General features: G+C 40.4%; 2 protein-coding genes across 4 annotated transcripts in view; both read right to left on the bottom strand.

The window, feature by feature from the left end:
• The window catches only part of LOC113424230 (LON peptidase N-terminal domain and RING finger protein 1-like), a 36021-nt gene extending 22534 nt beyond the window's left edge, over positions 1 to 13487 (bottom strand). Inside the window, exons 1-5 of the mRNA XM_087955117.1 lie at positions 12229 to 13487; positions 9165 to 9283; positions 6101 to 6223; positions 896 to 1030; positions 310 to 403 (exon numbers count right to left, since the gene is read on the bottom strand). Of these exons, the coding sequence (XP_087811243.1) occupies positions 310 to 403; positions 896 to 1030; positions 6101 to 6223; positions 9165 to 9283; positions 12229 to 12535 (778 nt within the window). The 5' untranslated portion in view covers positions 12536 to 13487. The remainder of the gene's footprint in view (positions 1 to 309; positions 404 to 895; positions 1031 to 6100; positions 6224 to 9164; positions 9284 to 12228) is intronic.
• Positions 13488 to 20969: 7482 nt separating this feature from the next.
• FAM114A2 (family with sequence similarity 114 member A2) overlaps positions 20970 to 25421 on the bottom strand; it is a 39819-nt gene continuing 35367 nt past the window's right edge. For all 3 annotated transcript variants that reach the window (XM_087955115.1, XM_026685809.2, XM_026685801.2), the window contains 2 exons: positions 21619 to 21678; positions 20970 to 21131 (listed from right to left, as the gene is read on the bottom strand). The gene's annotated coding sequence lies outside the window, so the exon portion shown is untranslated. The remainder of the gene's footprint in view (positions 21132 to 21618; positions 21679 to 25421) is intronic.

The following is a 25421-nucleotide window of genomic DNA, read 5'->3' as shown; positions in this document are numbered from 1 at the left end:
CTAATCAGACCCTATTGATATACAACAGGCATGATTCCTTGGGGTTTCTTGTGATGGAACTTGGTCTTGAGAACAGACCAAGGTTTTGGGAGCATACTCAAAGTACCTGCTTAAGGTGATCCTGCTGGGCGTGTGTGTGTGTGTGTGTGTGTGTGTGTGTGGAGAAATAGTGATCAAATGACAGAGCAAGATTTTAAAGCACAGGCCAAAATAATTTATCATAATTAGGGCATCAATTATTTCTCCCAGCCAGAGACAAGAGGCTTATTAAAAAAACATGGACTCATAAACATTTACTGATATACTCGCCTTTCTTCCTCATCCATTGAGGCATGGGAAGTGCTGCCTGGCTATGATCAGGCATAGTTTCTTCCAGCCAATTTTCTTTTTGCATCTTCATATCCTATTTAATAAAGAAAAGTAAGATGTTAAACATGAAACCAAGGGTCACAAGTACAGATAGGAAAACAAAAAGATAACACTACATATTGTTATTGTTGCATTGTTTTTCCTACACTTTAATTATTTCTTGATTTATCTTTGTTTTGCTTTTTGTGCTATAATACATTATGGTACTTAACGTTTATTTTTAATTCTTGTATTTTTATTATTATAGATTAAAAGCAGATATTGTTTAAAAGGAAAGGAATTAATGCAACTCTGTGAAAGGTAAGTTCCCAATCCCTACAAATGTTAGCTGGTTCTTTTGTTTACAGGTGAATGTACAAGAACTTCTTTAAGTAAGAAAAACTAGAGGTGAGTGGACAGTCTTGATGTGGTTGAACATATGAAAGGGTTCACATGGAAATCCCTTTACCAATGTTCCACTACATACAAATACATATTTTTGTTACATCATCTCTAAATTTGGAACTGGTAAGACATCATCCCATACCGGTAGGGTTTCGCCTTCAAAACTCCCAAGAAAAGTCAACTGTTCCCTTGAATTACAACCTTCCAAATTCTGACTGCCATTGTTCTTTAACTCCATAACAGTACCAGGAGTAGGGGAGGCATCATTTGTGAGAATCTGCAACAGAAAAGATTTTACATTAGTTTATTTTGAAAGAGAACACAGTCCCAAAGGTAGTTTTTCAAGAAGCAACTAGACTTTCTTATTTTTCTTTAAATATGTTTTGCTTCTCATCCAAGAAGCTTCTTCAGCTCTTAGAGGTTTCTTGGATGAGAAGCAAAATGTCTTCAGAGAAAAACAAGGAAGACCAGTTGCCTCTTGAAAAACCACCTCTGGGACAATTATGACCTGGATGACTGAGAATCTCCAGAGACAATAGAATCTGACTTCTGAGAAATCTGCAAGGCTCATGTCTCTCAATTGGTTAAATATGAAGTTAGTCAGATACAGGCTTCACTTTCTTCGTGCTATACTTGACACAGCATCACATCAATATGATTTTTTTAAAAAAAAACTCTTTGCCAAGGCAGTATTTCTCAATCTTAGAAACATTAAAACATGTGAACTTCAATTCTCAGAATTCCCAGCCAGTCGGTTTAGACCAGTGGTTCCCAAACTTTTTCAGTCCACCGCCCCCTTGGTGCTACAAACTCATCCTCGGTGCCCCCCACCCAGGGGTGGGATTCAAATTTCTGTGGGCGTGGCCTAATTTGAGGGTGTGGCTTGCTGGTCATGTGACTGGGTGGGCGTGGCTTGCTGGTCGTGTGACTGGGTGGGCGTGGCTTACTCGTCATGTGACTGGCTGGCGTGGCTTGCTGGCTGGGCATGGCTTGCTAGTCACATGACGGGGTAGGTGTGATTTGGTGGTCATGTGACTGGGTGGGCGTGGCCAGGTGACTGGCAAACCAAATACAAGTGGTCCTCATTTAATGGCTGGTTGTTTAGCAAGTGTTCTAATTTATGACTGGCTTCCTCAGAGATCCTTGACCCGTTTTTGGAGTTTTCACAGCCATGCACACACATACACACACACTCCCTTCTAACCCTGCTGGAGCAGGTCATTGCACTAGAATCGGCAAAGCATCTCTGATTAGATTCTAGCAGTGAATAAAATCTAATCAGAGATGCTTTGCCGATTCTTGTTGATTTGCTTTATTTGTATCTCTTTATTTTATGTTGCTGAATTGCATTGACATGTGTGTCCCTTGTTGTGCACAACCCAGAAGCTTTTGTGATTCTTTGCAGCAAAAATTACCGACCTCTGGCTTTGCTCTACTTTTCAAACATGCCGACATTGCCGTGTTCTAGGTGCCGGCCCCACAGGTCCCCCCCCGTTGAGCCCACTGCATTGGAGGGACCTGCCCAAGCAAGTCAAGTCAATGGGATGAGCCTGAGAGAGGGAAAGAGAGAGAAAGAAAAGAGAGAGAGAGAGAGAAAGAGAAAAGGGAAAGAAAGAAGAAAGGACAAAGAAAGAGAGGGGATGGAAGGAAGGGATAGAAAGAAAAAGAAATAAAGAAGGAGGGAGGGAGGAGAAAGATAATGAGATATATATTCTAGTCCAATCACCTGCTCCAGCAGGGTTAGAAGGGGGTGTGTGTGTGTGTTCTCCTTGTAATTTATCAATACATTTTGGTTTTGCCTTCTTCAGAATTGGCACTGTAATACATTGGGGAAAAGTAATTTTTAGAATGGAGATCTGGTCCAATGGATCCTGTTTAAAGCCTCAACAAAATGTGAGAGCTTCCTGATAGTCTTGACCATGTTTTGTCCACAAAACCTTTAATTATAGAAGCCAAAGATGTTTCAATGTGCTGGCAAAGATGTTTCAATGTGGAAAAGGGCCTCAGTCTAACCTAGGCCTCATTTCAATCTGATGCATCAGGTCTCTCTCTCTCTCTCTCTCTCTCTCCCCCCCCCTCTCTCTCCCTCCCTCCCTCCCTCCCAGAATGGCTTTGGTCTACTTTCCCAATGTGCCTGCAGCGCTGGCGCTTCGAACATGGATAGATTGATGGATAGAGAGACAGACAGACAGACAGAGACAGGTAGGTAGGTAGGTAGATTGGTAGATAGGCAGGCAGACAGGCAGACCTTTTGGATGAATGTATGGATAGGTAGGTAGGTAGGTAAGTAGATTGGTAGATAAGTAGGTAGGTAGGTACCATGTTTCTCCAACAATACACCCCCCAATAGGAAGACTCAGCATGTTTTCTAGGCATAAAATGAAATTAAACCCCTCCCCCCAAATTTAGGCCGAGTTTAAAACATGCAAAATTGGGGGGTAGGGGAAGGCAGGGGGGTAACTTGCCATTAGGAGTGCCCTGTGGGCAGCTACGCCTCACCATCAGCCGCTCCTAACAGCCAATCATGGTGTAGCATGGAGGGCTCTCTTACTCCTTCCTTACCCGGGTCAGCAGGTGGGCAGCATCGGCATGGATGTCGGGCAGCATTTCAGCCGCTTCTCAGGCCTCTGTAGCTTCCATGGTTCTCACCCAGTGGCTGGGAGGGCATGAGAAGAGCCGAGTGAGCGTCTCTGCTGCTGCTACCCTTGGTGCTCCAGCCTCGGGCTCTGCAAGTTTGCAAAAGTCCTGGTGTGCAGCCCATTCCTGCATTCCAAGCGTCCAGACCGAGCTGCAGCTGTCCCTCTCTCGCCAGGGCTGTCTCCAACAACAGCAGCAGCAGCGGCGGGAACCGTGGAAGCGTTTCAGCTGCTTCTCGGGTGGGGGAGCCGCCTCTGTAACTTCCACGGTTCCTGCTGCTGCTGCCGCTGTTGTTGGAGATGCCTCTGGCGAGAGAGGGACAGCTGCAGCTCGGCCTGGGCGCTTGGAATGCAGGAACGGGCTGCGCACCGGGACTTTTGCAAACTTGCAGAGCCCGAGGCTGGAGCACCAAGGGTAGCAGCAGCAGAGACGCTCACTCGGCTCTTCTCATGCCCACCCAGCCGCTCGGGATTAAACCAAAACGCAGCGCACGGTGCTCCCAGATACCTCAAAATGTTTTTTTCCCCTCTTGTTACAGGGACGGGGGAAAAGTGGGAGCGACTCAGATGCTGTTGTTGGAGACAGCGCTGGTGCACGGGGGTGGGAAGAAATTAATTCACCCCTGAAAAGACGTCCTAGGCCTGGCCTTATTTTGTGAGAAACACGGTAGGTAGGTAGATCTATATTGGTACATAGGTAGATAGGTAGACAGTCAGAAAGACACGTAGGCAGGCAGGTAGGTATGTAGGTAGGTAGGCAGGAAGGCAGGCAGGCAGGCAGAGAGGCATTTTGGATGGATGGATGGATGGATGGATGGATGGATGGATAGATGGATAGATGGATAGATAGATAGATAGATAGATAGATAGATAGATAGATAGATAGATAGATAGATAGATAGATAGATAGATAGATAGATAGGTAGGTAGGTAGATAGGTAGATGGTAGGTAGACAGAAGGCAGGCAGACAGGCAGGCTCAACTTTTGGATGGATGGATGGATGGATGGATGGATGGACAGATGGACAGACAGAAAGAACGAATGTGACAGCAGTGGCACTTTGAGAAAGTAGAGCAAAGCCAGAGTGGGAATTGAAGTCCACATAAGTTGCCAAGGTTGAGAAACACGGGCTGAATATATCAACCCAGCCATTCTGGTTTAGAGTTTAGCATGCTGTTTGATTCCGGCTTAGTCAATGAATAAACCATGGCTAAGATCTTCCTGCTCCTTAATGCAGCTGCCCCTCTGACCCTTCTGCAGCCCCCTGCAGCTGCCCCTTCTCCAGCCCCCTGCAGCTGCCCGTCTGCGCCTGCTCCAGCCCCCTGCAGCTGCCCCTCTGCCCCTTCTCCAGCCTCCTGCAGCTGCCTTCTCCAGCCCTCTTTGGCATCTAATTTTGCAATGCCAACCTCCCCGGGGCAGCGATGCAACCGACCTCACTCTCTTTGCTTCAACCCAAGGTCTACTTCCATCATGCCAAGCAAGGGGAGGTACTATGCACACGCAGTGAAACATTCTGCCCATCTTTATGCTCCACCCGGGAGAAGGAAGGCGTGCAGAAGCAGCCCAGACTAGGGGAGGCGGAGGGAACGATCACTTGGAACCTAAGCAAGCAAGCAAGCAAGTGCAGGGCTCGGTTGGAAGAACCGGGCTGCAGAGGGAGGCTAGGTTCTAGGTTCAGGACAGCCACACAGAGCCGAAGCGAACCGAGCCACGCGCCTTGGAGAGCCGCAGCTGCACCCACCTGCTTCCTGCGCGCAAGCCTGGCTGGCTGGAGAGGCAGAGACCGGGTGGGTGCTGCGTGCTCCCTTGTTCTCCTCCGGGGAAGGGGGCCCTAACGCCGGACCACCCACCCCTTCCACTGCGCGCCTTGCGAGGGTTTTGCTTTCGGGCCCTCTGGCATGCCTCCGCCCCTTCCACCAGAGAGGGAAGCCTGCAAGCTAAGGCGCCCTCTTTCCACCACCTCCCACCTCTCCCCCCAGGCTTGGCAAGGCTCACCACGTGTGGGTTCCACATTCGAGGCGCCGGCTACGGAGCGATGAAACAGTCAATGGGCTGCGTGGCTGGCAATCAGTGAACCTGCGGGGCCGGCACCTCGAACGCCCCCCTGCCACCTCTTAGCGCCCCCCTGCCGGCCCCCTTGCCTCTTACCGCCCCCTAAGGCATCCCACCGCCCCCCAGGGGGTGGTATCGCCCACTTTGGGAACCACTGGTTTAGACCACGACACTACAGTACAGAGAGAAATGATTTCTGATAACTCTTACCAATACAGAAGCAACCTGCCTAACAATATATTTATTAGGGCTGAGCAAATACTATGGCCAAAATGTGATTCAGGCCACTGTGAACATGCCCCATACTTATTAGGAATGTCATAAACCTTTGCCAGCATCACACAAAAATGGCAAACTGTGTGCAACCATAGACACATCAATTCATATTTTGCCATTTAAATCTTAATTTCTGTGTAGCTTAACAATTCTGTATCCTTAACAATTCTCAAACAAAACACTTTTCTTAAAACAACAACAGTGTGATACCCAATTGGAGAAGCATGAGTAGATACAACTTCATCAATTCCATCATGTACAGCACAAGAATCTCATCTTCCTTTATTGAAATCTCAAAAATAAACCGCTGCTTCTTCCTATGCGAATCAATTAAGTTTCCAACATTTAATCTCAAGGTTCTTAGTCATAATAGTGCATTTACCTTTTCTATCTCATTTTGAGCAGCATGGAAACTGGAGTCCAGTTTAAGGCAATGTTGAAACTGCAGCAGGGCTTCTGATTGGTTCCCTAAATCCAAGAGCACTTTCCCTTTTCTAAAAAAGCCCTGAAAAGAAACACAAAACACATTTCAGTTGCCTTCCTGAAGTGTCACAACATTCTGCAGCAGCTGCAAATTGCTTTGCATAATGCCAAAGGCCGCAGGTTTAGTCAATCGATCAGTCAATCAAGTATATAGTCCTCAGGGTACCAGGGGTGTCAAAATGGCGGGCTGGAGGCCAAATGCATCATGTGCAGACCACGGCCCCCCACCTCCGCAAAGGCAAAAAATGTTGTGATACATCATGTGATGTCACATGATGCGATCGAGTTTGACACTTGTGATGTATCAGCAGGCAAGCTTTACTTAAATCCTCCTTCCTATGATTAGCAGAATCAAAGAATCACCCAGCTATATTCCTTCTAGCCTAGGTTGCCATTTTTCAACAGGGCAACAGTGAAAGATATTGCTGGAGCAATAAAATGGCAATTAGGATAGGGATCATTCTCCCCATCAACTTCCACAATCCCTGTGAAGCAAGAAAACTAAGAGCACGAAAACAGTCACTCATAAAATCTGTGAAACCAATGGTAAGGTCTCTCTTTCCCACCAACATTTCTGAGAATGGATGCTATATGGAGTTAATACATTCCCAGTTGCAAAACAAAAAGTATATCAAAAGTGTAGACTCTTAATACATCTAGCTCATACTAAGGATATGTAATGTCCTGTGTGTGTGTGTGTGTGTGTGTGTGTGTGTGTGTGTGTATTACAGAGATACTAAGAATGCTACTTAGGTATAATATTAGAATAGAACTGGGGAGACCCAAGAAAATTTCATGAATACATTCATTAACGTTGTGAGTAGGACTCAAAGAAAACTTAATTTTTAGTCTCAACAAGTGGCAGTACCTGATTAACCTACTCTGAGCACAGAACTTGGGAACTTAAAACAAAAAAAAATCTACTATAAAACAGGATGAAGGGGGAAAGCATATTTATGACGGAAGTATGAAATAACTTCAATTATTGCAACAATACAACTTCCCCACTTCTTTAATATAAAAAAGGGCTAAAACAAAAGAAAGCTATCTGAAAATGCAAATAAAATTGGCCTTACTCAAAATAAAAATATTCCACACCTATTACCATAAACCTTTCTTCAAAATGTTCATACCAAAAATGTAGCAAAATGACAATCGCACAGATTCTGTTCTTGCTTTGTTACCCTCATAGGCTGAAGAGCTTTTTCAACAGAGCCTAAAACAACAAGTCTGGCAAGTCTTAAAACATAATCCTTACTTCTAAAATTGTGATCAAATACAAAAATTCAGTGCTTTGTTGTAAAATGTGGTTAGCAACTGTCATAGTTGTGCATGTACCTTCAGGTAAGGTCAAAGAAATTATTTGGGAATACACAAATATCAAAAGACAGAAAAGAAGTTTTAAGAAATTAGGAGAACATATGAGACCAAGTTTGAACATACGATCAACTGAAGAATGTTAAGCACTCCAAAACATTTTCAAATTACTAATCATGATGATGCCAAACTAGCAAAACATTAATCATAGCCCCACAATGCAAGCTCTCCCTTTTAAACCTGCATTGTAACATCCCTCCGCACAAAATATGCAAGGGGAGGAGTTTGGTTTATTAAAAATATACAATCATAGACCAAATATACAGAAGTTAAAAAACAGAGTTACATAGCATCCAATAAAAACCTATTCATACTTGCACTAATTATATCTGGGGAAGCAATTAGGTCCACAAACCTGAAACTATCATAGCAATGGTACAAAGTTTGACTACAATTCTAGAGACATCTTAATCATTTAGTAGATAGCACACAGTCCCTATGTGAGGTTGGTCTGAATAGTTTGTAATTAAGATGAAAGGTTATCTCTAATGTAGATATTTCAAAAGCATGTAGACTATGATCTCAGTTTCAAAGTCTATGGAAATACACAAATGGTCCTGGAAAGGAATATTATTATATTTACCCACAAGTGCCATTGTGGGAAGTAGATGTATACATGCCAAAGTAAAAGACCCTCCTGTGAGATGGAATTAATTAATGATACAGATATTGTGGAACTGTAAAAGGGGACTGTCAGTAGATATGAGAAGTGTTGGTTCAGTCTCTATGTAAATCAAGATTTCAAATTCTCTGCTTGAACTCTCCATTCAAGCCTAGCACAGATACAGGTTGAGGGAATAAGCCACAATAAATCAGTTATCCAATATTTTTTTCTTCAAAGTAGTCTGGTATCTGTCAGAACAGGTTGGGCTAGAGATTTGCTTCCCTGACCATGATGTTACCATACAGTTTCATTATTCGTTCCTCCCTGTAGATATATAGAGTAGAAATTTTCTGGACAGCTCACTAGCACTTGTCTTTTAAAATATTATGCTGATTGGATGTGCAAACTCAAATGACCTATTCTTTCAAATTTACCGAGTGTTCCAAATAGTAAAGAACCTCTATTATCTAACTTTTGTGGAGAAATTTATTGTTAGGGAGCATAACATAAACATAGGGAAATTTTTCAAGGCAGCCTTGTAAAATTCACTAAGACCTCTCTGGTTCTCCACTATCAAAGCTCAAACATTCAGTATTTCTCAGAAATTCTCCAGACTGCAAATTTAGCCTACAGTTGGGTATTAATTGAAACATTGGTAAATTCCTCTTTGACTACAAGAGAAATCTGTGAATCTTCCAGAAGTAATTCAAGTTTTTCTTTCTGTGGATTTTAGCAGGAGAATGTCTTTTAATCATTCTGTTAGAGCATATGAGTCAATACTGGTTTGTACAGAACCAGGGAAAGCCTACCTTGTATTTAAATAAGCAACTATATGAAGGAACATGCTCCCTTTCTATACTACTATTGCAACTGAGTTCAAATGTAGCCTTGTCCAGAAAAGCTACTTCATCTCACCACTTAAAAGTTGGAAAGGACATATGCTTATTCTGGATCACAACACCCAGCTTTACACTCAACTCACTTCACATTCTTCTGGCTTCTGCTTGCATAGAACCTCCAAATCCTCAAGAGCCCCTTCATACTCCTGTAAAGCCACATAAAGCTCTGATCTGCACAGCCTTAATGTAAGATCATCTGGAGCTGTAGGAGGAAGCAGAACATTTCACTGTTGTTCCTAAGAAATAATAAAAACAAACATGGTACAGTTATACACACCAAAGTACTATAAGAAAATCTCCAAGAAAGGGACTTATTGACTAGAATCAGCTATGTTCATTTCCAATAAGTTTAGCCAGATTTTTTTTAAAAGTCACTAATTCTACTTTATTGACAAGAAAGTTGGCCTTAAGTATTATCCATCAATTAAATGGCCAGATGCAATCATCCAAAGGTAGCTTATTCTGATACTGTCAAAAACAATTCTCTGCTTAAGGAAAAGTTCTATTGTTTTTTAGTTGGAAATATACAGTCATACTTGTATCATTTGAGGATGGGGGATTATAGGAGTGAATGGTAAGAGAGAACTCGCCTCATCCACTGACAAGAATTAAAAAAGTTGTTCAATGGCAGAAAGCTCCTGTCAAAGAAGTTTCCAATACGGAGATGTTAAAAGAATGAGGAATAAAGAACAAGAGAAACAATTCAGTCGGCTATCTTTCACCTGCTGTGGATCACATACTCTAGTAGTATTTTTATGACCCTGTACAGGTAGTCCTTAACTTATGACTGACCACAACAGAGTTCTTTTTTTAATGTTTTCCCCCTATCTAGCAATGTATAATGGATGTTAAGGTACATCCATTGGTGAGAAAAAATAGGAAATCACAGCTAATTAGATTTTAACAAATTTTATCATCACCTTAAACAAGAATTTGGTCCAAAATCTTTCTTATATTATCACTGTTTTCAATTAAAAGAATTGAAAAAGGCCTATGTGTCAATTAATACAAAATGAGCAGGACTTACTCAAGATTAAAGTTTATAGATATTTATAAATGGTAATAGGTAAAGTCTGGTTTTAGAATGTATTAACACCTCAGTATTTCACAATTTGAGTAACATAATGTTGTAAATATTTTTAATCTCCAAAAAACTTTTCATGGATGTTAAAGTTTTTTTAAAAAGTGATTTTTTAAAAAGCCAAATCCAAGATTAATATTTGTAAGATTTGACAGCACATTTTCACCTCACCTGCTTTGGTGTTTATAAAGAAAAGTATAGTACAAATGGTAAAAAGCTGAAATGACGAAGCATTGTTTAATATTGCTTAATCATTCAGTTCTGACAGTCCATGTTATAAATGCACCTGGATTAAATTCAAGGATTGCTAGATTTGAGTTAGATCCCTATTAATTGAAGAAATCCTCCAACTGAAGTAAAAAAAAAATTCATCTAAAAAAAGTAGATGAAAATATTCCTGTATAAGTTCACTTGTTGATGGAAACACCTGTACTGACACTTGTGTCTGACTCATTGCAAAACAAGAGCTAGCATTTTATAACAGCACTATAAATGAGAGGGGTGTGTCAGCTTCCACGCACAGGAAAGTCTGAATCAGTAAAGAAAAGCCTGGTTCCTAATTACTCATTCCTAAATCCTAAAGTTTAAGTAGCATCAGCTTACCAGGTCCAAAGCTGATTTTAATGTAAGTTTTAAGATTAAAGATGAAATGAGATTATTTCCCCTGGGTAATAACAGATCATCTTTTCTTCCCTAACAAAGGCACTATGTGTTTAATGAGAGCATGTTAAAAAAATGGTATATCTGTCATCGTAACATCAACATAATAGGAAAGCAGCATCTGTTGAATGTCTGCCTCTTCAGTAAATGGTAAAGAAATAAAGACTCCACACAGCATACAAAAAAATTCAACATTGAGAATGGTGATCTGGAGGGTTAAGATTTCCACATCATTTGGGAAAAGTCACAACTGCTCATCGTTGTTACTTCAAAAATACTTTCAAGCCCTCAAATTATAGAAACATTATAAAAATCTGCTCTATTTTTTTATTAAATTTTTATTGGTTTTAAGACGAACATAGACAAACAAAACATAAAAACATCAAGCCATCTTCCATATATATACATACAGTATGCCGGTTGGTTTACAAATTGTTTTGTGCTTCCATTTCGTAGTCTTCAATTACAATTACATTATATATATTCTCATATTTTCAATCAAGTATTAAATACATTAATATCATTGTTAATCAATCATTTGACTATACTTTTATTCATTCATGTTTCACGAAATAATCATATTTTACTTAATTTGTTTTATAACAGTTCATGTAATCATCTCAAATCTATCCTACAATCGTTTTGTAGATATAAGAAAAGAATACATCTTTATATATTTATTATTTTCTAAGAATCTACATATTTCATTACCATGTTTTATTGTCTAACCATTGACAGAATAGATCCCAAATTTTATAAAATTGTTTATCATCTTGTTCTCTGATTTCAAATGTCAATCTACTCATTTCAGCACATTCCAATATTTAAGATCTGCTCTATTTTATTCCTGCTCTCCATGAACAGTTAAAGATGGCCCCATGGCCTTCCAAGGAAGTCAGCAAAGTTACATAACTCCTTTTTTAAAGGCTCCTAAGGAATAAGTCCAAAAACAACACAGTCCTATCATCATACACACTTCAGATTTAATATTTAATTTTCTGATGTGACCATTACCATTGGCAGCATTTGGTTTCACTTCTGTGGACAAAACTAACTAAAGTAAGCCCTTTTTTTACTTAAAAGAGAAGGAAATCACAAGATCTAGCAGCAAAGGCACAAATGGGAGATACCCTACACCCAAATACTTATATGGCCATAAAATCGCCAGCCTTTTAAGGAAGAGGAAACCCATAGCTGAAGTTAGTGAAAAGGGCTACCAAGAATTGTCCCTCGCCTGCTTACACAACGAGATGGTGGCAAGTTGCATAACCAGGGAGCACCTGGCGGTCAGTTCCGCGCATATCACCCAGCCTTCCCGTCGTTCAACCTCGCAACACTCTCCCCACCCCCCCCCCCGCCCCGCCACAAAAAATAAGCATCCTCTCTGGATAGCACGCAAACCTTACCCAAGCCGATTCCCTTCTGAAGCGTCCTGATCGCTTCCTGGAAGTCCCCGTTGCTCACCAGCTCCCGCAGGTCCCTTTTCAACCGGGCCACCTTGGCGGCCGTATCCAAGCCCTTTTCGAGCAAGTTCCCGAGCAGGACGTTCGAGCTCGGCTTCCGCGAGCCCAGGAGGCCGAGTTTCTCCCCGCAGAGGCAGCACTCGGAAGGCGAGGTTTCGCCCAGGCATCTCCTGCAGAAGGAATGGCCGCAGGAGACAGTCACCGGGTCCCGGAGGATCATGCGACACGAGGGACAGAGAACAAGCTCCATGCTTCTGCTCCGTCAGAGGAGAGGGGACGGGAAATCGCGGCCTAGACGAGAAGTTAGGAGGGCACCGGGCAAAGGTCGGCGGCTGCCGAAGAGCAGCAAAGAAAAGTGGCCGAAAGAGCCAGTGGGACACTTTGACAAAGCTGGAACTTTATTTCCCCCCCCCCTTTTTTTTTTGGTTTTGTGTCCTGTCCAACCAGCAAAGACGGAGCAAATCGCCGGCTCTTCAAGTCACAAACCTCCCTCGCGGTTCCCGATTGTTTGCCCCTTGGAGGAATTCTTCAATTTCCGAAGGAAAAGAGCTGCTCGCTCGCTCTCTCGCTCTCTCTCTCTCTCTCTCTCTCCAGGCACTGGAGCAAAAAGCAAACGCGCAGCTTCCTACCAACTTCGCGCGAAGCAAGCCGGGGTTGCTTTCCATGCAACGACCACTAAATCGACCGCTTCATGCTTTTGTTGTTGTGTTTTTTTTTTTCCTTCTTCTTTTAAAAGACCCCGGTGCTTGCTCGGTCTGAGCATCTAAAGCGCCCTCTCCGCCCACAGCTCCCTGGTTTCCTCCGAGGCTTAAAACTGTTGCAACTCAACGACGTTCTCGCGCCAATCAATCCATCCATCAATCAATCAATGGGCAATCGCTGGAGAAGACTTGATTCCCCTTCAGGGTGGTGGGCCCCCTTCCTGTCGCCCGGGGCGATCTCTCAGCCTGGGCAGGAGACGGCATCCTTTTTCTAGTTAGCGACAAGGAGGCGGGGCGGAGTGGGGAAGGTGTCTCGGCGTGGGACGAATAAAAGGAGGAGGAGGGGCCTCCAAACCAGTAACTTTTCAGCCTCCTTGCAGTATCGTCTCATTTATGCCGGATCGGTTTCAGCCCCCGGATTTCTCTGATAACCAACACACAAGCGTGTAAATTACCCTCATTCACCACCCCCAGGCCGGAATATTACATAAAATCGGGAGCAGCCCCGTGTGATGGCGTCGGAGAGCCAGCCGATTGGCTGCCGGCTTTGGCCGGCCCCCACTGCGAAACAGACGTAGCGAAGTGCGTTTCATAACCTCCGAGAGGGATGAAAGTTGGGAATCGCGAACCGGTCGGCTAAAGAAAAGGGGAGGGGAAGGGTGGGGTGGCGTCTTGCCTCCTGCTCCGGTTCTGCCCTTGACGTCCCAAAGAAGTTGCTTTCCTAAAGGGAGAAGTGTAAGCGAGAACGTTCCGCTTCCCGCTGCGTCGTTCTGAAATTAAAAGCAGCTCGTGGTTTTTTTTTTCTCCCTGTCATTGCCTTGGTCATATTATTATTCATTCCTCTGATGGAACGATGACATAAGAGGAATTTACTTGAATGCAAAACAGAATGCCACCGATGTGCAAGGATGGTCCATAAGAGCACAGCCCTATACAGAAAGAGCTGTACACTTGTTACCCTCGGGTACTGCCCTAGATGTAAACACTATTGCAATTGTGAAGGTTTTCGCTGGGTTTCATTTGGTCAGCTCGGTGGAAAAAAAGAAAGAAAAGAAAACACTTTGCTTCTAGGGTAACTTACAAGAATATTGTTCTCTGGAACAGCAATCCTTCGTATATTGCATAATGTGCGACAGGCATAAAGTGGTGGGCAGCAAAATTGACATTTCCAATCAATGTCTGTGGAGATTCTCATGGTTGTCCCAAAGTTGCTTTTTCAAAAGACAACTAGACTTTTGTTTTCTCCTTGAAGACTGAAGACGTTTCGCTTCTCATCCAAGAAACTTCTTCAGTTCTGAGTCAGAAGCTTCTTGGATGAGAAGCAAAACATCTTCAAGGAAAAAACGCCTTTGGGATTTCCAACCAATGCACACAGACATACGGGTACACACTAAACTAAAAGAGAGTTTTTTTCCTAAAACAATTGAGATTTAGTTTATCTTATGGTTTATGCTAGTTTTTGTCAACCTCAGCAACTTTAGGATATGTGGATGTCAACTCTCAAACTTTGCTCAGCCAGAATGATGGGAAGTTAAAAGTCCATCCATCTTGAAGTTGCTGTGGTTGAGAAGCATTAATTTATGCTATGAGCCGGTGAAAGTAAATCCTAGTCGATGAGTTGAGACAAGATTGATTTGGGTTGTTTTAAAACATGGGAAAAGTTAATGCTATTTATTATCATTATTAACTATTTAACTTTCAGGGATCCACACAATAATCCAGACAACAGTGTGGTTTAATATGCCATCAGAATGTGATCATGGTGATTTGCAATCTTTGAAGCCACCATTTAGAAGCTAGATTACTTGTCATCCTTCCCAAAGCTGCTATTTAGATCAGATATTGGACGAAATCTCCCAAATTTCTCTGAATTTGTCTTAGTTTGTGTAGAAAGTGATTGAGACTACAGAGTAAACCACCATTTCAAACAACAAAAACAACTTTGGAGTCATGATTATATCACCAGAGGGGAAAAAATACTTGGTAGGGTAAAAAAAATCCAACAAGAATACATCATAAAAATAGTTGAGGGAGCAGAATATTGAAGGAACATAGCAATTTAATTTGGGAGAATGGACCATACCCCCTTGTATTCAGTAATGAGATAAATAGATCATATGGCCTGAACCAATGCTCAGTAATGAGATAAATATTCTACAGATTGACCCCCTTTCTAAACAGCTCCCTTTCATAAAGAGGCTTCTGTGATAAACAATATAATCCTATCATTCATATTCTTTCGCTTAGCTAAAAACATGACAAAATGGCTAACACGTGTTGATCAACTTTCACAATATCATTATAGCCAGTGGTAATTGCCAAAATATTAGGAAATCATCATAGGTTGGTTACAACATCCCTGTAGAAGCAACCACAGCAAATCTTAGATTATGAAATCCGGTTTGGAAATCAAGAGTTACCCTGTTGTTTTCCTGCAGAATAATCTTTACCTCACAACTGCTGCTTTTCATTTTAATAAGTACGGTAAATGTCCCCCCAATTGCCATTTTACACATTACATTTTAGTTTAAGAGGTATTTATGAGATGTAATTTCAAAGAAAATCTGAAGAGCTGGTTGTCATGGCAATATACACACATCTTCCTGCAAATTAAGAACTCAAGATTTTTAAGAATCCCACAAATCCAATCATTTCATTTAGCCAGAGAGGTCAAATATAAGATAAACCATACATTACATGTTCCTTTGGTCCTGTCTTTTTCATTGCTTTTATAAGGCAGCATTCTTCATAATAATATCTAAATTATATGCAGGCAGTCCTTGCTTAGAAACCACAATTGGGATGGGCAACTCCATTGTTGAAAATCATGGTCAATATCATGTAACCACAATGGACTTATGATCTGCTGCAATAATTAAGTGAGACCTTATGTGATCATAACTTCCAATTTTATTGCCACCTTCTCCATTCTGCTCGTTGAATACCAGTTACAAAGCACACAAATGGCAATTATAGGAACACAGAGACACTGTGCAGATCATAAATGCAATGATTGGTTAAAAAGGTAATTTTTCACCCCATAATAAGTTTGAAGAGTTGCTAAACAAGATGGTTGACAAGCGAGATTTACCTATAATTCCATCTTCATGGAGATTGATTTGATATATTTTTCTGCCTGCTTTTTGACAAGCTTTTAAACAGGGAAAAACATGAGTTTCTAATTTGAAACAATTCGAGTTAACAAATGGCTGCTGTATTTCAAAATGGGGACCAGCCCTCAGGACAGCATTGTGCCATCAAATATCATCCTGACACTTGATATAAACATAGGTAAAATTATATAGTCAGCAGAGACTTAATATTAAAAAGCATTTGAATTTCAATTGCAGTCAATATAATGGCATGTCCTATTTCATTCTCACCCAATCCTGAGGATGTCTAAGTCATTATTTCTCATATTCTATCAATGTTGAAAATATGGGAATTGCCAAAACCCAATTTTTTCAGGAAATGTGTTTCCAATGAAGAAATCCAGGACAAATTCAGGCTGCATTCCCAAGTCAGCACAGGCCACAGTAGTTGCTGCTTGGACTGTTAAGTTCCACTTTACAGTTTGGTAAAATATATCTAATGTGCAAGATTTATTTAAAAATATGTTCTACCTCAAATGAAATAATGCTTTTATTTATTAGAGTAATTACAGCATTAAAATATAATACAAATAATCCTTGTTTAGCAATTGCCTCAGATAGTTGGCAATTATGAGTGTTTAAAAAAAAGTAACTTTGTGACCAATCCCTGAAACTGATTAAGGTCTGCTCAGTTTCCAGCAACTAGCAGTCTACCATCAAATAATTAAGATCAGAGCTGAGCTTGTTGACTTACCCTTAGCTTTTTAGGGAAGTGCAATCAGTCTATGGAAAAAAAGCACCTCAGGAAGAGATAGCTTGTGAGAGGGTAAAAAAGGTAAAGAAACCAGGTCAGACATAGAAGGTTGTATGAGAGGGCTTTATCTGAATGAGACAGAAGCAATTAGCAATTTTCCCAGCATCTTTGTCTCTCAGTCATGTGGTTCCATGTGGATCATTTTGCTAGAACCATTTTCAGTCACTAATTGAGGACTACATGTAGTTTAACCAGTGGCAGGAGCAGGATGATAGTGCAGATAGTGCAGATGTGAGACTTGCTGGAAAGAGCTACTCCAAAGAGCCAGAACAGAAGCTGCAATGTGCCAGTGGAAGCAGTAGATGGCAATCTTCCCTCAGTGTTGTAGACCAGTGTTTCTCCACTTGGCAACTTTTTAAGATTTGCAGACCTCAACCCCCTAAATTCACTAGCCAGCATGCTAGAGAATTCTGGGAATTAAAGCTCACACATCATAAAGTTGTCATGATTGAGAAGTTATAGACTGATTCTCTCATATACACAAAGAAATTCTATCATACCAGAGTACTCCATACCAAGAAGCCCTCCTTAAAAAGGTAAACTGTATCCTCACATCAACCTCTATTACCAATAACTACATAGATACAACTTTGCAGCTTTCTTGCCTAAAACTGACAACTGCCTTAATCAATCCATTCTCTTTCTGGAAAGGACAAGAGATTGACCACAACCAGTCTTCTATATACATTCTTACTACAGCAGCTTAAGGCTAGTGAAAACACACCTAGGAAACAGACAGGAATCTTTTTTTAAAATAGACTTTATTGAATTTTATTACATTAAAAACATAAAAAATATATCACTCAATAACAACAATTTGTAGTGCTTATCATATAACAATAATTCGTGCTCTACAGGTATTGATTTATGCATAATTACATTCTTGTTTTATCTGTTACTTATATTTGATAACTATCTATCTTTAATCTATCTCCATTCTATCCAGCTATACCATTGTTTCCACACCTTATAAAATATTGAAGCTTCTTTATCTTTTGAACTCAGCGTTAATTTGTCCATTTCAGCACAGTTCATAACTTTTTGTATGACCAGTTTCTCTGAAGGTATATCTGGTTGTTTCCAACATTGGGCAAAGGCAATTCTAGCAGCAGTCAATATATGTAATAATAAGTATTTTGTGCTCTTTGCATATTTTTTTTGAAGATCCCCAATAGGAAGAGTTCCGGTTCTAGGTCTAGTTGTTCATTAGTAATTTCCTGTAGCCAATCTTTGATTTTAAGCCAGTATTTTCGAGCCTCTGGGCAAGACCACCACATATGGTAATATGTTCCCTCTTTTTTTTTTTTTGCATTTCCAACACATGGGACTCATTTTGGGATACATTTTCGCTAATCTCAAAGGGGGTAAGTGCTACCTATAGAACATTTTGTGTGCATTTTCTTTGTATGCTACTGATTTTGTTAATTTGTGATTTCTATTCCATATGGTGGACAGGAATCTTTTAAAAGGGCAATTGATAAATAGTACTGTATATGGTTTAAAGGCAGAAAGTCCCTACGGCAGAACAATCTGCTATGATAGCTGATTGAAAAATGTGTAAATCAAAATGAGTACCAAGCGTTGTTGTTGACATGGCCAATCACAGCCTTATCATAAGGGTTACTTTTACTTGAGGAGATATCTGCCAACCATTGGACAAGATTTCTCCTCACATTATCATGGCAGTGTTTTTTTATTTAATTCACCTTGCTTGGGCAAAATTGTCTCTGTGTGTGTATCTGTGTGTATTTATGTGTTGATAAGGTGGACTGGTAGCCTTGATTGTTAAATATAAGGTTAAGACAGCTAAAGTTTAAAATAAGATGAGATAAGTGAAGAATGCTAAGAATAATGCTTCTTATTCAAAAATAGAAAGAAAAAAATAGTATATCATTAGTTCAGTATATCATTATATCATTATATAAAATAGTATATCATTAGTTCAGTGAGAGTGACAAAGTGGTACCATATAGCAAAGAATAGAGAAAAATAGTCTTTTCCTGCATCTGTCCTCCACCAGCAGGTTTTAGCTAGGTTTGCATACTCTGAAGCAGAATTAGGTAGTTAATATGAGTTTGCAAATCCAGTCAATGTGATTACTTTACTGCACAGTGTACTATATAAAGCAATTGAATTAATGGTGTTAACTGTAAAGGATGTAGGGAATGGCCTAGAACAGGGTCCCAACCTGCAACAAGACTAGTGGACACGACTCAGCCAGCATAGCTGGCTATCTGGGTTCCAAAGTCTAAAGGCCAGGTGAGACCTCGCCTAGACAAGGCTGTCAAACTCATGTCATCACGGCAGCGTCATGTGATGTATTGGGACTTTTTTCCCCTTTGCTAAACCGGGCATGGGTGTGGTCAGCATGTGATGCAAGGGTCTTGAGTTTGACAGCCCTGGCCTAGAAGGAGAAAGAGCCACTACCAAGGCAATGATGAGATAAGCACAGATTGAGTCCTAAATTCACACAAGGGAGAAGGAGGGAAAGACATCCAAACTTGCAAGGTTCTGATAATGCAGGTATTCTTCAGGTTACAGCTACTTGTTCAGCAATGACTTATGATGGTTCTAAATCAGGGGGAACTTATGACCAGTCCTTGGAGTTCAGGCCATTGCAGCATCCCTACATTCAGATGATCACTAATCATGTTTGGTGCCTAGCTGGCAATTACAATATTGCAACAAACAGCAATTATGTGAACAAGATTTCCCATGTTCTTTGCCAGCTTCCCACAAGCAAAATCAATGGTGAAGCTGACAGGAAAACAGAAGTCAATCAATTATGTGAGGTCCCTGCTTAACAACAACAGCAACCAGGACTGCCAGGACTGCTCTCACTAAACAACACTGCCACATGAACCATGCTGTATAACTATGTCACTTAATGATGGTAATTCCGGTCCTAATTGCCATTGTAACCTGGCTATAGAATTATTCCAATAAAAGCAGTTTCATACTTATATGGCTTTGATTTCTTAGTCTGGCCTATCTTACAAGGCTGATTTTAACCACGACTTCATATACTTATTTGATCATGGACCTACCATATTGCCATCAATACATTGTTCACACTGGTTATATGAGTGGTTCCACTGATCTGATTTTAAAACCATTTAAATGGCTGCCACCATATTTTGTAGCACCCAGTCCCCATATAAGATTACTTGTTCATGTAATCGCCAGGTTTAATACAGCCAACTGCAATTGCTATTTCAGTTCCTTACTTAAACTTCTCCTCATAAATAATGACATCACTGGTTCATTCAACACCGAGTTTTTATTTTAAGTAAATGTAATGTCCTGCCCCTGAATAAAGTCATCCTCAGAGGTCATGTCCTGCAGATCAACTATTCCTAGAGTAGAGCAGACTGAATATGATCATTAATGACAGACTATTATTAAATGGCAGAATAACCGATTTGGAAGGGACCTTGGAGATCTTCTAGTCTATGGGTGTCAAACGCAAGGCCTGCGGCCTGCAATATGGTTGTATCCAGTCTGCAGTGCATCCTGGAAAATGTAAGAGGCCAGCCCGCATCACTTTGGCCCTGTCTACCCAATGCGAACAGTCAATATTGGGCCAGCATGGCTTTGGCCCGGTCTGCCCAATGCAAAGAGGAAACATCGGGTCAGTGTGGCTTCAGCCTGGTCTATCCAACGCAAAGAGGAAACATATCAGCAGTTTGCAGAGTGGCATCAAGCTGGCCACACCTATCCTGTTGGTCACACCCACCTGGCTCCCTGAGGTCAACCACAGCTCTGACGCACCCCTCAATGAAATTGAGTTTGACACCCCTGTTCTAGCCCAACCTCCTGCTGAAGCAAGAAACCCTATACTATTTCTGATGGTATATGTCTATTGGGTAGAGGATGAAAAAGTAAATATGGAATTGGAATGCAATGACCTATATGAAGACAAGATTAGTTGGCTAACCTATTACAGTAGTACACTGAACAAGAGCATAAGTGTGTATCTTTCATTATAGGTTCCATTCATTTATTGATCATTCCTAACACAAAGCCTCAGTCAAACGAGCAAAAATGAAAAAATAAAAATAAAACAAGCACCTCATGTTAAGGTAAACCAAAATAAAGACATTTTATTTTGAAGAAAATGAACATAATTTTTGTTTCTCCGTCAAATTCCCTTCACTAGTTGAACTTCAATTCAGTTAGAAGGTGTGGGCTGCCTCAAAGTCATTTCTTTTCCTTTTTCTTCTTATCACCACTGTGAGTCTATATGATTAAAAGAAAAGCATCATTTGACCTTAAATCATTTATCCTTTCAATATGATACTCCTGCAGGGATGGAGGGAGGGAAGCACAAAAGCAAAACAGCCCTGACTCTGCTTTAGTGAGAATGGCTCACTTCAATTTAGATTTCTGGAAGTCAGAATCTGGATTTTGGAATGAGAGATGTTTCAGAGTTGGGACTTTTGCAACTTCAAATGTTTCTACACCGCTAGAGGAAAGTTGTTTTCTAGCAGGACTGCTGAAAGGCTATTAATAGTAGTAGCTAAAAACAGCCTTTTTCAACCGATAACATTTTATATTGATAATCCATCTTCAACTCTAATAATTCCACAAATCGCCCATCCTTGCTGTCTGGGAGTTGATGAAATCCCACACCTCTGGGAATACCAAGCTGGTGAAAATAACTGGCAACTCTAATTATTTATATATTTCTCTTCGATCTATCAAGTACCTATTCAAATTTGTTTACCTTGCCAGAATCACTGTCAGAGCTGCTGCTGCTGCTGGAGCTGTCATCATCTTGCCCATGCTAGAAAACAAAACCCAAGAGATTAGGCCAGCAGCAGGATAAAACATGGAATTTGCAAGTCAGCTTACACTGTATGTAGCAGCCTGCGCCTAAATGGTAGAGTCCTTATTTTTCACACAGAAAGTCAGATATTCAGGCACTGCCATCTACACTTATGATGGGAAAATAATCCTTCTTACAAATTTAGAGGGTTGATCACAGTAAAACTGGCAGTAATGAGCTTGGTGGAGAGAGAATCAGAGAGTTGGAAGGGGTCATTTAGGTCATCTAGTCCAACCCCTATTCAGTACAGGGATCCATATGAAAACATCCCTGATTTTCAGTCACTACCTGAATATATCTAGTGAAAGAAAACTCATGTTCTCTTCCAACTGTAAAACTACTCTTACTGCTGCGATTACTTTGTCTCTTGAAATAAAGCAGAAATTGCTCTCTGCTAATGTAGATCTATTATTCAGTTTCTTATGCTTTGGGGGTCAGTACAAACCATGCCTTGATTAAATTTAAGATACTTGAAGAATGCTGTTATACCATGTTCAGTTTTTCTTAAACATTTTCAGTTACTTCTATCTCTTGGGATAGAACTTAATTTCCAGGCCCCAGATTATACTCTTCTCTAAGCCTGTCCCGATTTATCTGAGTCATCTTAAAATTTGATGCTTAACACTGGAACCAACATTTCATAGAAGGATAAAGTAAGATAATTACTGCCTCCAATAGGACAGCTATACTCTGCAGCAACCTAAAATTGCTATGAATTGTTTTTCGGCACCCACACAACTCGCATTCAGTTTGTAACCAGTTACTTTTCCAAGATCTTTTTCTAGTATGGCTAAGCTAGGCACACCTCTTCTATATTTGTGCATTTCATTCTGACTCCTAAATGACGAACTCAAGAAACCATTTTATTAAGAAGTTCAGAAAAATGTGGAACATTTGAAGGTTTGGGTAATCTGATGATCTGGTGACACTCTGCCAAACAGCCTTTCAGTTTGATAAGGAACAATTAACATTCCTTCAGAATTTGAACACACACACACACACACACACACACACACAGAGAGAGAGAGAGAGATGCTGGGCTTGTCAATGAGAAGATTGACAATTTGAGACCCAACTGCCAACCTAGCAGTTCAAAAGCATGCAAATGCAAGTAGATAAACAGGTACCACTTTGGTCAGAAGATAACAGCCTTCCGTGTGCTTTGGCATACAGCCTTGCTGGCTACATGACCACAGAAGCATCTTTGAACAATGCTGGATCCTTCTCTTAAGAAACAGAGATGATCACCACCTCTTTGAATTGGACACAACTGGACAAGGGAAACCTTTATCTTTACCTTTTGTATCCATTTAACATTCATGAGCATTAAAAGAAGGCAAGGGGAACATTATGGCATCATGCAGATGATACAACCTAATAATAGAAAGAGATGTCATAATAACAACTATGTGAACATGTAATATGCAATGTTTCCATGATGAACGAGAGAGAGAGAGAGAGAGAGAGAGAGAGAGAGAGAGAGAGAGAGAGAGAGAGAGAGAGAATATAATTCCCTTGATTTTCAGTTACAGAATTGGCAATCTTCTGTCCAAATTAGACCTTAGGTGAGGCCAACACACTGTAATCTTTTCACAGAACAACATTGATGTAGCTAAACTTTGAATATATTATAATTTTCCTATGGCTCTTCTGTTCTTGTTCTATGATGTTATATTTTGCTGTAAGCCATTCTATTATCAGCCTACATGTATTTTACTTTTTACATGGGGAAATGCTAAATTTTAGCCCAGTATATCATCTCAGCCATTAGGCAAGAAGAATAAAGGACAAAAAAGTGTTGTTGTTTTTTTTGAAGTGCTATAATGGATCTTTCTTTCTTTTAAGAGGGAAAGCAATGACATTCTTGCCAGATAGTAATAAAAAAAGAAGAATATCCTGTCTCTGCTCTTTATATTAAAGATCTATTAGACTGTAGCATTAAGTGTCCCATAATCATTCAGTGTAAGTCTCGCTATTGAACTGTGAAGTGCAATAAATTAAGAGAGGGCAGATGTCACATTTATAGAAGCTATTACATGTATGTGTATGTAGTGACCCTCTTAAGATCCATTAAAGAGTCTGGTTATCCAAGTTGACAATGATAATGATTGGTTGTTGTATTATATATCAAGATAATATATTGATATTAATCATTAATTAATACTGTTTTTGGAATTATGAAGTAATTAAGAGTGAGAAATCCTTACCAATTTGTCACAAAACAACCAGAGAAGTACTGACTGTTGGGTTGAATCATGGCATGCTATTTTAGTTCAACTGAAAGATACAAACTGCATTAGCTCTTCAGCCCATTAGATCAGAAATAATTTAAAAAGAGATGGAGAAAAAACAATCTATAGAGTGTAAAAGAATTATGTTAGTTTCTTGAAACACTAAAGAAAGAGATTTTTTTAAGTTAATGATTTGCATATGTATAATACAGTATAATAAAATAGGCAAATAGAAATAAATTCTAATGGCTTCCGGTTTGAAGTTTCTTCGGCAACAGACAGAAATCCGCGATCGTGCGCGGTTTCGGTCTGGGCTCGCCACTGGAGCGCCCCAAGCCGGCTGGTTTCGGGCCTAAGCCACCCCGTAGAGGTGGTGAAGAGGGGGGAAACTGCGAGCAGGGTTGAGGAGAGCCGCATCTCTCCTCCTCAGCTGGCCATTACTCCCTTTCCCAAAGGCGGTTGCAGCGGTGGTCAGAAATGGCCACCTCAAAGAAGAACTCGACCGGAAAAGAATGTGCAGGAGGAAGATAAGAAGTGAAAGTTTTGGCTGACCGGGTTAAATTGTAAAAGCAACAACTAAGGTACCCTGGAATTTAAACTTACAAAAAAATAACATCGCTCCCAAAGAAGAGTTGGAAGCAGCGAAGGAAAGTGAAAAGGGAAAGGTTTGGGGTTTTTTTCTTCTCTCCCCTTCCCTATACTGACAACTAAGAGACTTAAATAAGAAATCGGAAAAATCCGCTTTGACATCAACAGGCAATTAAGCTGAAAATAAAACAAAATGTCAAAGGGATAATAAAGATTTCTGGACACTAAATTTTTTTTTTCATAAGCAGGAAGGGAGAGAAAAAGAATAAGGGCAGGATCTGGAAAGAGGGAGGAGACTGCCTGGAATTAAAAAGAATCTACAGTAAAACTTCAACAATACTTCTAAAACATACATTTTAACTGAAACTTTGTAACTAAACAGTAACCCCAGGAAGAGAAAGTGAAAAAAAGAGCAAAAAGAAACAGCTTGGGTGTATTTGGATTATTTGGTGATCTTTGGATTCTTGGTAATTACATTTGAATGACTAAAATTAATCGGGTGGTTGTTTAAAAATTTATACAATGGCACTACTTCTGGATGAATTGAAAATGGAACTTAAAAAGTACAAAGAAGATGCACAAGAAGGGAAGGGTTCTTTTGGCTTCGTTTTTCAATTCTTAGAAATGGAGATTTGGAATTAAGAAACAACAAGAAACGTCTGCAAAACAAGAAGACTGGGACAAAGAAGAAGCCATCTTTAATGAACAAGTAATTTTATGTGGGGAAGAAAAAGGAAAGGGGGGAAAGAGAATGGAGAATTTAAGACTTAAAAAAACAACCAAAGAAAAGAAAAATAATTCAAAAAATAAGTATAATACTGGAAAGCAACAGAAGAGGGGAATACAGAAGAGAGAAATAGAGGTAGAGAGACAAGGAGGTAA

Source organism: Notechis scutatus, chromosome 2 (genome assembly GCF_049901735.1).
Source record: "Notechis scutatus isolate UNSWTSFEM ecotype Mainland chromosome 2, rNotScu1.2, whole genome shotgun sequence".
Lineage (NCBI taxonomy): Eukaryota > Metazoa > Chordata > Lepidosauria > Squamata > Elapidae > Notechis > Notechis scutatus.
The sequence above is the reverse complement of the archived record's forward strand: the minus strand, read 5'-3'. Positions and strand labels throughout refer to the sequence as shown.